Below are 13,910 nucleotides of genomic sequence, written 5' to 3' on the forward strand. Positions count from 1 at the left end.
TCTCTAGTAAATGAAAAAGCATGGGCAGGATAAAAATTTTCTCACAGAAAGAATTTTTTATGTGATGTGCAATAAAAAAATTAGGTTCATAGCCTTTTAAAAAGATCTTGCCACCTGGAATGACCCTTTGGTTCTATTTTTAAATGAAACTCATTGCCTTTATTTTACTGGGCTAAGACTACTTGCAGTTGTGTTAATTATTAAATATCATATCTTTTGAGACAGCTAAGGAAAATAGGTTAGCCCATGGAAAGTGGGAGTTCGCATGAGACAAATCACATCTTAATTGATATTTCAGCCTGTTCAAATGAGATGCTGTTCAGAGATATGCTAATGTTGCATACCTTTGTTTTGCCTTATAGTTGAAACATATTTCTAAAATAATTGTAATTCCTTTTAAATTTGAATTTTTTTTTCTTAAAAATGTTTTTACTGCCTCATCCTTATTCACTCTGGGAGGTAAGATGTAGGAAACCAGAAAACACACAATAATGTAAGATGTACTGCTGCTTAATCTACTGTATTGTACAAAACCTACAGCTGATAGCTAATACACTAAAGTTAATGTAATAGATATTTTGAGGTAATTAGGTGTAGTTTTCCAACACAAGATGTAGAACAGCTGTGAGTTGTAAAAAGCCTAAACAGAAAAAAAGCAGTAAGTGAAGGATCCAGTTCTCTCTTTTGCTACACTGATGCTATGGCTGTGTAACTCCTGTGATGAAGGTAGTGTCAGAGAAGGGCAAGTTAATCTCCAGAGCTGTCCCTGAGCTGCAGGCAGGCCCATGCACAGTGCTGAACAACCTGCATCCCTGCAATGCTTGCAGAGGCTTCCTTGCAGAGGCTCTGATCCTGCAATGTATAGCACATTGGTGTTTAGGACTCCTGAGTGGTAACAAGCTGCTCTTGTGCTGCCAGTTGCAAGATTGGGGTTGGAAGACACCATTGGTTGTGTTTAGCTTAATTAGTATATTTATTTCTTCTTCTTCTTCTTTTAACAATCCAGCTGACAATGAACTAGAGTTTTATTGTCATCTTCTGAGAGGAAGTTTGAACCCAAAGGAATTTCCAACATATGAATACATAAAATTTGTAGGAAATTTTCGGTCTTACAGCAATGGTAAGCTTTAATTGTTGTATAAATGTTACTGTAGCTGTGTAAAATAAAATATAAGTATTGCTCCATTGAACAAGACAGGCTTTTAACTGAAAGAACTATTTTTAATATTGGGGTAAATTTTGCTTCACACGGATCTCATGGCTGAGTTGCAATAGCTGGATGAATACATGTGATGATTGAAACTGTGTTAGTTGCTTTTGTTATTGCCCTTCACTTGCAGTGATCCTGGTGTCTGGGTAAGTTCGCAAATAACGACAGGTTTAGAGAAGGATTTGTTTGTGCTCGCTAAGACTGTGTGCTAAGACCCCACCTATTAGCAAAATAATAAGCTTGCTACCTAGCATCTACTGGTTTGCATTAAGCACAGAACCTGTGCCAGAACTGATAATCTGCCAAACATGCCCTCTCACCCTTCTCTGCAAAACCTTGGAGAAAGGCGGCGGTGCCACGTGGCATTGGAACAGCTGAGGATACTGCCATCCATCCACTGCCCTCCCCAGCTGCCATTTTATATTCCTCTTGAGCACTGCAGAACCCAACACTCTCCACAAAAAGGAAAAAAGTGCAGTCAGCATAGTTGCTAATGCACCACAGTCAGTCTAGGGAAACCATCTTTCAAGGGATGAAGAGCAGATTTCCACCTTACCCATTCCCTAACAAAGAGATTGTTGCATGGCCATTAGTATCAGAAATTAAATACTCTTTTATTGCTTTCCCTTCTCTTGCCTGCCCAAGTTTGCTTTAGTTACTTGCCTGACTGAACTCCAGAGTGGCATGTCCAGCGTTGCTGGTATTGTTCCAAATAGGTCATCCTCTGCAAAAAAATTCCCCACCGTGCTTTCCAAAAACTGCACGCCTCACTGCGAAAAAAATGTCCCTGTCCCCATTTAACTTTCTGCTCTTGCTCCACATGACTAGAATAGAAACCTACGTGCAGGATGGAGATATGTGTTTCTTGTTTTGTGCCATCTGATTCGAGGCTCTGTTTGTATAAAAAATTGTAACTGCCTGTATGCTTTCTAGTTTGAATGAAGTGAAATGCGCCTGCCTGACAGACGCACGCAGCAAGCTGTTCTGTTTTCTAGAGCAGAAACCAGATTTCAGGTGCTGACTCATAAGGATACATTTTTACCGGGGGAATTTCTGATCCATTTTCTTCAAGGATTTTTAGCCTTTTATTTTGGCATGACCTTAATATTGCCCCCTTACCCATTAGGATTTCATATCCCCGCATTTGTATAGTGGCTTTTTCTCAGAAGAAAGATAAAACTTGCAATATAGATATCTTCCCTAGCTTAATGCATATAAACTAAATGGGAACATAATGATTTCAGAAGGCACCAAATCATTTTCCAAAGATCCCATCTTCTAGCTTTCAAATAAGATATGTGCTTTCTGCCTCAAATTCTTTTTTTCCCCTTTGTGCCACTTTTTCTAAAACTTCCATTTTTTTTGTCTCTTCCACTTTCTTTCCATCTCTGCTGCAGCCTGACTCTCCAGCTGACAGGGAGGGGACAGCCCTCACCCTGCCTCTGTGAGATGGTGCCTCCTGGCTCCCTTGCCATCTGACTTTAGTTTTGCCAGTTCAATGCAGAGCCTGATGAAAATACTTGCTTCACCAGTGTGTCCGCAGCACTGCTACCCCTAGATGGGAGTTGCCCCTGTGGCTGCCTCTGTGTTGTCCCCCTCTTAGCTCCTAATCCAGCCACAAAAACACCTCTCCGCAAAGGTGGAAGCAAGGGCACCAGACTCGTGATGTAGCAGCAGCAAACTCTCTTTGCTTGGGAGCTGATAACCCTGGGCCAAGGATAGAGCGAGCAGCCAGAGGAGGGTGCAAACCTCCCAGGCAGTTGTCAATGGATCCACTGGGCTCCTTGCATCAGCCAGATACACCTGAGCAAGACATGGAAGACGTCAGCTCAAGCGAGCACCGTATGAACGCAGCTGTGCATTGAGCAGCTTTCCAGCCCCAGGGCTGGAGGCAAGCACCTCTTCTGATACAGGGGCTTTGGCACAGGAACCTGTGGTACAGGCACCTTTGAGCATCTGGTGGGTGCACTGGTGGGCTGGGTTCCTACCCCTGCTTGGCCCACACACACCCCAGGATGCCTCACTATCAGGCACTATCTCACCCAGCCCATGCACCTGAGGGGTGTCACCTGCTGGATCTGACAGAGATTGCCCTCTTCTTCCTCCTGTTAAATAAATACTCATTCTCCAGTCATCCCTCCTCCTGCTGTGAACCAAGTGGGTGAGAAAGACAGTGGTGGGAAGGGTGGTAGGAGAGAGACATATCACTCAGGGTAGCACTCATCCTATGTGCACAGGATCAGCTGGCCCCAAATCCTGCTTTTTGGAGGTGTTTGTGAAGGAAGGAGGCTAAGCTAAAGATAAGAAAAGAGTTAGCTGGGGGAGAATGAAGGAAATTGCAAATTAAGATTAATTAGCAGGAGACATTCCTTATGAATGTATTCAAGAATGTTTTTCCCTATAGCTTTTCAGAGCAGTGGAAGTGTGAGCATGTTTTTACACATGGGAGACTGATACAGAATGTTCTCTAAACACAAATCTCTGCTGTTCCTTTTTAGCCACCCAATGCCAAATCCCGCTTTTGTTTTCAATGGTTTGAGCATACTCTGAGCATACTCTGAGTCCACCCTGCCTGCATGTTCCTGCTGCAGGGACACCAGAGACTCTGTGGCCAGGGAAGTTCTTTTATCCCTGGGCAGGCTGTATCCCATCAGGATACTTAGCTATTCCATTGTCATTAATGTAGGGTTGTGGCAGTAACAGCCCTAGCAAATCTTTCACCTTTCCTTCTCACTTAACCTTTGCTAATGTTTTTAAGAACTGTAGGTCCTCTTTTGCCCTCTTTAACAGAAATGTAACTAGCTTTATTCCACTTCCACATAACCTTTTATGTAACCTCCCTTGAATTATCATCTTCTTAGGCTCATTATATTATTGTTCATTGCTCATATAGTGGTGGTGCTTGGGGGAAGGGGGTCATGCTCATGGATTCCCAGTCACCTTTCCCCCTCCTTCCTCCCTCATACCTTCTCCTTTAATCGCATTGTGACTTATGGCTGAGAACATCATATAGGGATGGGTTTGAATGGATTAATTTGAAGGACTGCGGCTTAGAAAGCCAGTTAGGGGCTTAGCTACTCTCACTAACTTTAATGGGAGCTCTGGGGCTTTAAAGGCCATTGTACTGAGATGCCAAAGATAATTTTTTTCATGTTGAACTAGAACAAATACCAGATATCTGCCAAGGTGACTTGTTACCAGAATTGCTGTCAGGGAGCCAGAGCACACACAGCCTAGATCAAACTCATGCTATTCTCACAGAGGAGCAGTCACTGGCATCTTCCCTGATCCTGGAAGAACCAGAGACATGCATGTAGAGACCCTAGAAATTGCCCAGGAAAGTTCACATAGTTCAAAGCATGTTTTCAGTCTTTCAGAAGATCACTGTTCCCAGAGCTCCAGGTCTCAGCTGTAGCTGGGGGCTAGAGGAGCTGCACAGTCCAGTGCCAGGGTTAGCAAGAAGGTCCACACTTGGCCTAGTCCTGGGGAAGCTGTACTCTGTAACCCCTGCTGCAGAACACCAGGGATGTGACACGAGCTGCCTGCACGAGTGAATCCCCCTTGAATTAGCTGTGCCCAAGCGAGAGCAGCCGACCAACGAAACAGCAATGCGAGCTGAGCAGAGTGACTGCATGAGTCACTGGCTGTGCTAAATCAAATACAAGAGATTTGATTTTCCATTTGGGAGGATTATATAACCATCATTAATTAAGCTTCAATGAGAAAAGCAGGACTGTAACCTGATGTGAAGATTCAGTAGTCCCTTGAGAAGAGAGGAGGTGGCCCATGGGCCAGTGGAGTTCCTTCTTGCTTCTGTGCTTGCTCTCAGATCATAGGGGTTGCTTTTGTTTTATTTGCAAATAGAAACTCTTTCCAATATTTTTATATATTTCAGGTACTGGTTCTGTAGCCTACATTTTAACAAGAGACATGAATGTATGCAAACATCTGAGGAGCCAAGTGCCATCACTGTACCTATTGACTAGTAGTACCTGATAAGGGAGAGAGTCATATCAGCATCACCAATGAATAATGCAGTAGCTCATATCCAGTTTTGCCTGAGGGCTGAGGGGGAAGGCAAGTAAAAAAGATAACCCTCCCCAAAAATCCAAGGAAATGCTTAGCTTCCAGTATAAGATGTCAAATTTAGTGAGAATAAATTTTACAAAGCCGCTTAATAGCTTAGTCTGATAAGAAATGATAAGACGGACTGAATTTATCCCTCCTGTGAAAATTGTTTATACGTTTGTAAACAGACAAAGATCTTTCATAATTATATATCCAAATATTGGTATTAGCATCCTATTTCTGAGGTGACATACTTGCTTCAAAACTCCTGAAAGGGACAAAGATGGAGTCCTTCCTTTCAAAGAGTTCACTAATACAAAAAAGGACCACCAGCATCTTTAAAGTGATGGATCTGTCCTTTTGTCCAAAATGCTTGAAGTTTTTCTCTTGAAGGAGGAGATAACCATTATGTAAAAAAGGTTCCTAATAAGTAATATAATTAAATATTATAGTGGAATTTAAAATTGTGCATTTTTGTTCCCAGTTACATGGAAACTCAAGAAGTATCTGGTACTGAATGCTAATAATAGCAGATACTCTACTGTGAGCTGATATATCTCTCAGATATAAGAATAAACATCAAGATAATTATTATGCTGAGGAGAGAAGAAATCTTGTAATTCCCAGAACAAGTAATTCAATCTGAATTCCTTTTTAAAAGAAATAAACAGATTTATACAGGAGATACATTGATCTTGAACCCTCAAAGTATGTGCAGAAACATCTAACACAAGAATAGCTCAATCCAAAATGAATGTTTTGATCAGAACCGACAGCTGCATATTTGCTATTAATGATATCATAGAAGCTGCAACTAACAATATGCAGCACTCATGCTGGAGTCTCTATGGGTATTTAAGAAAAAGACACCATTCCTGTCCTAAAGAATTTACTTGGGATTCATATCAACACACGATGGCAAGGGGAGAAACAGGAGGAGGAAGGTGGAGAGAGGAGATCAAAGTAGACAGGTGATGTATGGACACTGTCACTGTTATTCATCGAAAGCTACTGTGGGCAATCTGGCTTGCCACCAGCACTTTAGATTTCTTCATTATATATATATTAATTGATGGATATTCTGTTTATATGTGATCTGAATTTATTTATATGAAACAATCTTGATTTCTGGTCTGTTTGGCTTGTATTTTTTGAAATCGCTGTTGAGTTTGTTTGATAGTCACTAAAACTGGTTCTTTAAAGATTAACATCTACTGACAAAATAGAAAGGGGGGATTTCTTCTTTCAAATGGCATAAATGGGAGGCTTGCTATCTTAGGAAGATTATGTTTTACACATTCTATGTTAAAATAAGATGACCAAGCAACTGACTGTTGCACCATTATTAACTGAATAAAGTGGCATGTGGGGTTTTCTAAACATGTTTTCATTCATTTCAGGTGGCATGATTTGTATCCCTAAGGATAAAAATCTTTTTGTCTGTGCTAGTTAAGGGTTTGGTTCCTTGTATATATTATTTATTTTTAACATTCTGTCCTCAGTGTCCTTGTCTTTAAAAACAAAACAGCAACAATTAAAAACAAATTATATAGGCATATCAGCTTCTTTCTATCTTACGAGATATTTGTGGATATTTAATACTTCTATGAAAGATTCTGTGGTAGCTCTAGGAGCAGCGGGTGTGATAGGTAACGGCAAAAACTATTAAAATTCATGCTAAGGAGTATCAGCTAACTGATATATTTGAGACAACTGTTTCACCTTTTTGATAATGTATTTAGCTTTGTCACACTACCTACTAATTCCCTACTCAAGATATTTTCTCCAGATCATTTAATTGTGAAACACATATGCCCTCATTTACCCAAACCAACCTGTTTATAGCCAGTTTAACATCTTCATCAGGCATCTTCTGACGGAAGCACTCCAAGCCCTGTATTGGACTTAAAAATGTTAATATCATCCTAGTCTCAGGCTTGATCCTGTATTTTTCACTCCACTCTTTTTCTGTGGTGCTCTCAGAAAGTTCGCTACTGAACTTCACTACCTGAAGATGTGTTTCTTTTAAAGAGACTTGGAGAATTATAAAGTATGATTTTTCAGAAGGCATGCTTAAAAGGTTTATATTTTTATTATGATATTATTTTATTATTGTTAGTTATCAATATATTATTGTTATTATAATATTCGTTACTAATATTTTATTATTATGATGATTATAATTTTTTAATTATTGCAATTATCTCTTTTTTTAACTACACTTCAAAACTTATCAACAAAAAAAAGTTGAAATTTGCTGACCAGCTGCAAAAGCAGAGCAAAACAGGCTGTGCAGATAGAGCTGGGGAAAGAACAGATACAAAAAAAATAATCAGAAGCAAACATGAATGGGTTTTTTTCTTTTGGTTATTGTAGTTGTCATTTTCAGATGGAGATGTACTTTGCAAGGTGGTGGCTACCTGCCTGCATCATTGAGGCTTTTAATGCTCTGGGCTTTGTCAAAGGCAGCTGAGTATGGAGATGGCACAGGAGCTGTTCAAACACAGGATGACTTCCAACCAGGCCAGCTCTGTCTCATCTCCTTGGGCTTATTAATTCACTGCTGCTTAAGTTCACCATTCTCAAAAGTTGTGATGAAATCCCAAATTCACTACCTAGCTGTCCTACACAATAATTATTACCCTTTTAGTACTGCATTTACCTGTTGGAAATATGATCCTATTTTTTAAATGCCACAGTCAGGGATGTATTCTGCTTGTCTCAGGCTCCTGGCTGTTTACATCCAACAGCTGACATTAAAAATTATCTGCTCTCTTTGGTGACTTAGTTTCCACTCAGTCTCCGCTTTCTCCTACAGCTGGTGTCATTTGCAAGCCCATGGTTTGCTAACTAGTTTAACTTATCATACCTGTGCTTCAGAGGCTGAATGTGCTTATCTTATTTTCATATTTAAGAGCCCAGCCTGCAAGCATTTGGTACTGAACTTGGCTGTTACAGAGAGAAACAGCCCCCTTGACTTCAGATGTGACAACATCCTACATAGTAAGCTCGGAAGTAACTTTTTACAATGCCCATAGTGTGGGTTTATAGCATTCCCATTTATTATTAAAGAGGACTGACTACAGAAATGAACAGACTTGCACAAGATGATAATATCAGAGATGGACCAATAGCTCTTTACTCAGGCTTCTCCTGTTTCCTGCAGCTCCTAACTCTTCCTTTTATCCACCTCTTGTATTAATAATCCCATAGAAATCCACATATATACACATAACCCCAGGATCAAAATGGGAATACATATTCCTAGGAAGTCCCCAGAGCAAGTGTGCTTTGCTGGTGAAAAGAGGAGAGTTTTGCCCATGTTTTTTATCTCAATATCCAGTCAGCCATGCCCTCCAGACTCAACTACAAGAGAGGGCTATAATCTCTGTGGATGTTCACATCTGTGCTGTCTTCTCAGATAAGGAATCTTTCTTTCCCTTTTTGGTGCACTATGTGTTGTGCACACAGTGGCCTAAATCAGTTAATCATAGGTGTGAATTCGCCTTAGAGTACTTATTTTTCCATCTCCTACCCTGTTATCCTTGTTACCAGTAATGTATCAATATTCCAAGGCTTTTAATAGGTTGAACTGGGTTCCAAAAACAAATGTGATAAATTGAGACTTCTTCTATCTCTACAGTTTATGCTAGTGAACTAAAGCCCGGTGCAGAAGCACCTCAGGATAAAAATTGCTATTTATATCCTCCCCAGATAGCTACAAAACTCTTCAGTTTCACAGTAATGCTTTGTCCTGTGCAGAAGAGACAAACTGTAGGAAACTTCATAAAGTTGGATAAAGGGGCCTAATAGTGAGAAAAGATAATTTCATATTAGCATTAATTTCTATTAGCATTAGATTAACTTACATTGGTGAACTCTGGTTGCTAGATAGGACCTTCTCTGCCCCCATGGGAGACAGTTGGCTGAGCAGGGCAAGAGCCATTTCCCATTGCAGCTTGGCACACAGTTTTCTTTCACAGCTGTGGGAGTGGGATTACCATCTCTAAACAGCTTGAATTTGGAGGAGTAATTTGCTTTATGTCATTCTAATATGGGACTGTGGGCTGGCTTAAGGCAACACGTTCTTTTGGCAGCACATCTCTGTGGCAGGAGGTGCTAGTGGGCTCTCAAGCAACACAAGAGCCATGCAATTGTGAAATACGCAAATAAAAAAACATACACAAAGTGTGTAGCCACATCACATCCACCTTTTCCTTCCACCCATTGTCTCAGGAGACAGCAGGCCACCTGCAGACTTGCCAAATATGCCCATCTCTGGAAGCCATGCACAGGGTCCCTTTTCGTCTTCTTTAAAACAAGTAGAACTTGAGCACACTGGGGACAGTTCTTCTTAGATGCAGGAGGGGAAGGCACTCTTCAGCAGCCAAGAATCACAAGCAGCCTCTTACTAGCTCGATGAAGCCTTGCTGGCTGTGGGCCCTAGTGTTTTGCCACTGATGACTTGATGAACTCTCTTCAGCTACCTCCCTTGCCAGCGCATTTTTTCACTGCCTTGTGGAAGTAATGGTGCTAGGCATGCTGCAGCATATATTTTTTTCTTGTGAGTGGTGAAAAAGAGCAATTGGATGCATGGGGTTTCTTTCCAGAAAACTGCTTTGTGCTCTGTAATAAGGTTTGGCCTTATTTTTATCAGGATTAACCTGTAAAATTCATACTTGAAGTTAAGCTCTGATGTCTTTCTGACTAACATGACTGACTTGGATTTAAATATATGCATATCAGCTTTAAAAGCTTTTAGAACACTTCTCTGAATAAAAATAGTATTAGTAGGCTTCAAGCGTGCAAAATATTCAGGGAGAGAAAATCTTATATGAGGCATGATTCCGGGTCCCATTTTTTCCCCTACCTAGTGCCTAACTCCACTTGCAATGGCTTTGACGAGGCTGTCCCGAGGGCTTACAGAACGTCCCTGGGAAAGCAGATCTGCTTCGTTGCGACTGTTCGTTTGGCAACGCCTCAGTTTTTAAAGGTAAGTCCGTGCCCTCGGTCCCATTCATTTCAGAACTTCTCGTAACACTTTCAGATGAGGTGACATAGAAGGTTCTTAGTTTTGCTAATTGAATGGATTACAGATATCACATTTCATGCATAAAAATCCAGTGAAGCGGATTATCAGTGCAAGCCAGGATCTGCGGAAGCAGTGTCACTTCTGCCCCTATCACATGGTAAATGGAAACCCTCCTTGCATTAGGAATTACAAAGTCACTTTGAAATTGGGTTCTTCCTTGCTGCTTTCTGTTCCTGCAATGGGACAATGTACAGGTGGCCACCAACACTTTAATTTGTGCCCTCGGTGTCTTTGGTTGACTGCTGCTAGTTTCCCTCCTCCCAAATCCTGGTAGTGAGATACATGATTGTGGTTATAAGGATAGACAATCCAACCTTGTGCCTGACACTGCTGTTCCCTAATTAACAGCTGTGAACTACTGCATCAGATGCCCCATCCTCAGGGATTGAGATTTTTTTAATGTAATTTAGACCTGGCCAGTATGAAATCACTGCTTCCTTGGCCTGGCTCTGTTACTGCTCTGGGATTTGCAGGGCACTCTTGACTGATTCATGGCCCTGGCAGGCAAGTAGAGTCCTTTCTGGGTAAGTGAGGACACTTCCCATAAATCTTAACCACAGTAATCATAGTAAGAGTAGGGTTGGAGTTAAGGTACTCTGGGAAACCTAAAAGCAAATTCCCTTGTCTTCGGATAGCTAACACCTCAAAATAAACAGGGAAACTAAATGGGCTGCACATGGCAATGAGCTGTGTGGTACTAGGGAGGAAGCAGCTGCTGAAGAGCCCAGAAAAGCTTTTAACTGCCACAAAGTCCTAAACACTCATCTCTTTGGTTCTCCTTTGGGTGACTCACTTAACCCCCAGTATTCCTCCTCTAAAAAGAAGGTAAAAATGTTTATGTGACTGGCTAAGGAAGGCAGAATCAGCAATTTGGTTGCACACAGCAATGTTTGTATGTTGCACCTTGAATTTTAGTGTACATTCTTGGCATCAGCATGGATTTTGGCCTAAATTGGAAAGAGGGGGAGAGAGGAATTTAAAGTGTTCATGAAGCCTTTTGCCTCTGCACAGCCAGAGACTTTAAACAACTTTGTCAGCATTGATATGTATGAAAGAAATGCTTGATGATAGTGCACCTCAACTTGTCCTCTGGTCCCAGGAGGGTTTAAAACATTAGTGGTCTGAAAGTCTTCTCTCCCCAAGAAGGACAGCAGAGAGAGAAGCAACAATGGAGATGATGGGAGAGTATCACTGAGCCCACAGCACAGGGGGATGTGCCATCAGGGAGCTGGAGAATAACAGCATTGGGAGCTAGTGGACAGGCTGTCCTTGTCAGCGATGATGGAGACCTTCCTGCAGGAGAGACATGAAGGACACAGTAACCCTGGATGCCACCAAATCTGGAGCGCTGACGCTGGCAAGACCCAGCCCAGTTGCCCCTCCTCTAGTGGGAGAGGAGAGGTTGGCAGAGAAGAGCCATGAGCAGGAGGCAAGTTGGCCTTGGGACATGCAACCAGCCCTGGCCCATGCACAGGTGTGCACCATGGTGCCATCCTTCCCTCTGGTTCCCACCTCTCCACAACAAATAATCACTGCCTCCTGATCCTCATCCCTCTGGGGATGTCCTGCCTCACAGACAGACCCGTACCCTGCCTCCTGTAATTTGCTCATTAGTTATCAGTCTTGTGAGCACTGAGGGCTGCTGTGAGTCTTCAGAGCCAGCTTCTTCGCTGCAGCAGTGAAGTACAATGCAAAACTGCTGCCTTTTACCTGCCTGACAGGAAAGGCATTTATTCCTCTGCAGCTATTGAGTGAGGAGAGTATTCCCCTTTCTCAAAGAGAGCTTGGGGGGCAGATGTCCAAAAGGACCAGGCAAGCGTGGTGGGTATCTGTAGTAACATAAGGAGAGTGAAGCAAGACATGACAAAACCCTAGTGGGATCAGGCATAGGCTGGATGCTGGAAAAGGGCATTGCTCCTTGGGGCTGTGGACAACACAGCCATTACACCGCAGGCACTGCTTCAAAGCCATAAAGTTTTGGCACCCTGAGGCAGTGTCTCAGCTCTTAAGTTCATGTGCATCACCAGTTCTTCTCCTCAGCTCCTGCAAAAATGTTGGCATTGCTAAATACAATAGATCCCTCTCTGGAATTGCCAGAAAATAGGTGAATCCTCTGTTTTCTCCTTTTATGCACCATGTATTTATAGCTAACAAAAGGTAGATGAAGCAGAGGGGTGAAGCTGCAACTCTCAGTAAGTCAGTTTTCTCCATTGGACAGGAGATGTGCATTGTGGAAGAACATCTAGAGGAATTCACATCAAGACACAGTCTGGAGTGGAAATTTTTATTCCTGGATCACAGGTTGGTGACAAGAAAAGCTGGTTGTGTTTGGTGCTTGTGTACTGCTATTTCGTAAGTACAGTTATCTCAAATAGTGTTCCATTTCACATCTAAATCTCCTGAACAGGAGGGCTGCACTGAAATTCCTACAAAAGTTTACTATTTTACATTTATTTTTGCATTTATTTTTAACGGGCTTTTAAAACAAAAGTACCCCGTTTGTCAGGCCAAATTTCTGATTAGCTTGTTCTTCTTTCCTTTAAAATTATCAACAGACCAAAGTCGGTCACATTGCAAAATTATCTAATTATTATACAGCTGCAGAAATCCTTCTTTCCAAATCCAATCATTGATTGTGTGTGTGCAATTCCCACCGAGTTATGGAGTGAAAGTCTGTGCTGGCCTGAGGCATCTGTGCTGGCAAAGGTACAAAGCAAGTGCTTCAGCACACCACAGATGAGCTCTCCAGGCACCCAGAGGGAAGCAGCACAGACAATTTCCCCTCCTATCCCCCTAGTCCCAGCAAATGATGGTTTCCTTTCACCTCGCTATGCATTTTCCCCTGCAAGGACTGCAGGAGCTGCCGCAGAGCCCCTGACCAAGGAACAGCCAGGGAATGGCTCCTCACCACAGGTTCCTGTGTGAAGGTCCCTGAGAAGCTGAATTGCTTCCCATAGCCACATTTTCCCTGGAAAAAAGGGGTTGTCATAGCCTTGTCCTGGTTGGATGGTGCTGCCAGTACTGCTCTGCTCAGCTGGGCATCCCAGGCACAAGGTGGGGGAAAGTCAGGATCCAGTCCCCTGGGATGAACAACTGTACACCGATGAGTGAAAGGAGATCTGGGCTTTTTGCATATCCATGTCAACATGCAGAACTGCTTGTTTTATGGTTTATGAACTCACTTATGTTGTGCCTAACCACAGAGCACCGCCAATTATAGGATACTTGCCTTTTGAAGTGCTGGGTACTTCTGGCTACGACTATTACCACATAGATGACCTGGAGCTGCTAGCAAGGTGCCATGAACACTGTAAGTATCTCATGGCCCAGGTTCCTGGGAAGTCGCTGGGACACCTCTTTTCAGTGGAATGTTGTTGCAGTTAAACTTGGAAGGGGAAGTTTGACTCTTGCCTCAGCCTGTGTACCTTAGAAGAGTTGTAGCAGGTTGGAGGCCCTGCAGCTGATTGGCATCTGGGACAAACTTATCAAGCTTTGGAAAATACAGTTTTACCTTCTGTATCCCCAAAAGTAGTCAACAAG

The 13,910-nt window shown here is 42.3% G+C and overlaps 1 protein-coding gene across 1 annotated transcript in view; it reads left to right on the forward strand.

The window, feature by feature from the left end:
- NPAS2 (neuronal PAS domain protein 2) overlaps positions 1-13,910 on the forward strand; it is a 104,398-nt gene that overhangs the window by 67,671 nt on the left and 22,817 nt on the right. The window contains 4 exon segments of the mRNA XM_051806780.1: positions 1,007-1,120; positions 10,153-10,271; positions 12,589-12,671; positions 13,574-13,680. Of these exon segments, the coding sequence (XP_051662740.1) occupies positions 1,007-1,120; positions 10,153-10,271; positions 12,589-12,671; positions 13,574-13,680 (423 nt within the window).

This window comes from Manacus candei, unplaced genomic scaffold (assembly GCF_025592945.1).
Source record: "Manacus candei isolate 608988 ecotype Guabito, Panama unplaced genomic scaffold, ASM2559294v1 h1tg000069l, whole genome shotgun sequence".
Classification (NCBI taxonomy): domain Eukaryota; kingdom Metazoa; phylum Chordata; class Aves; order Passeriformes; family Pipridae; genus Manacus; species Manacus candei.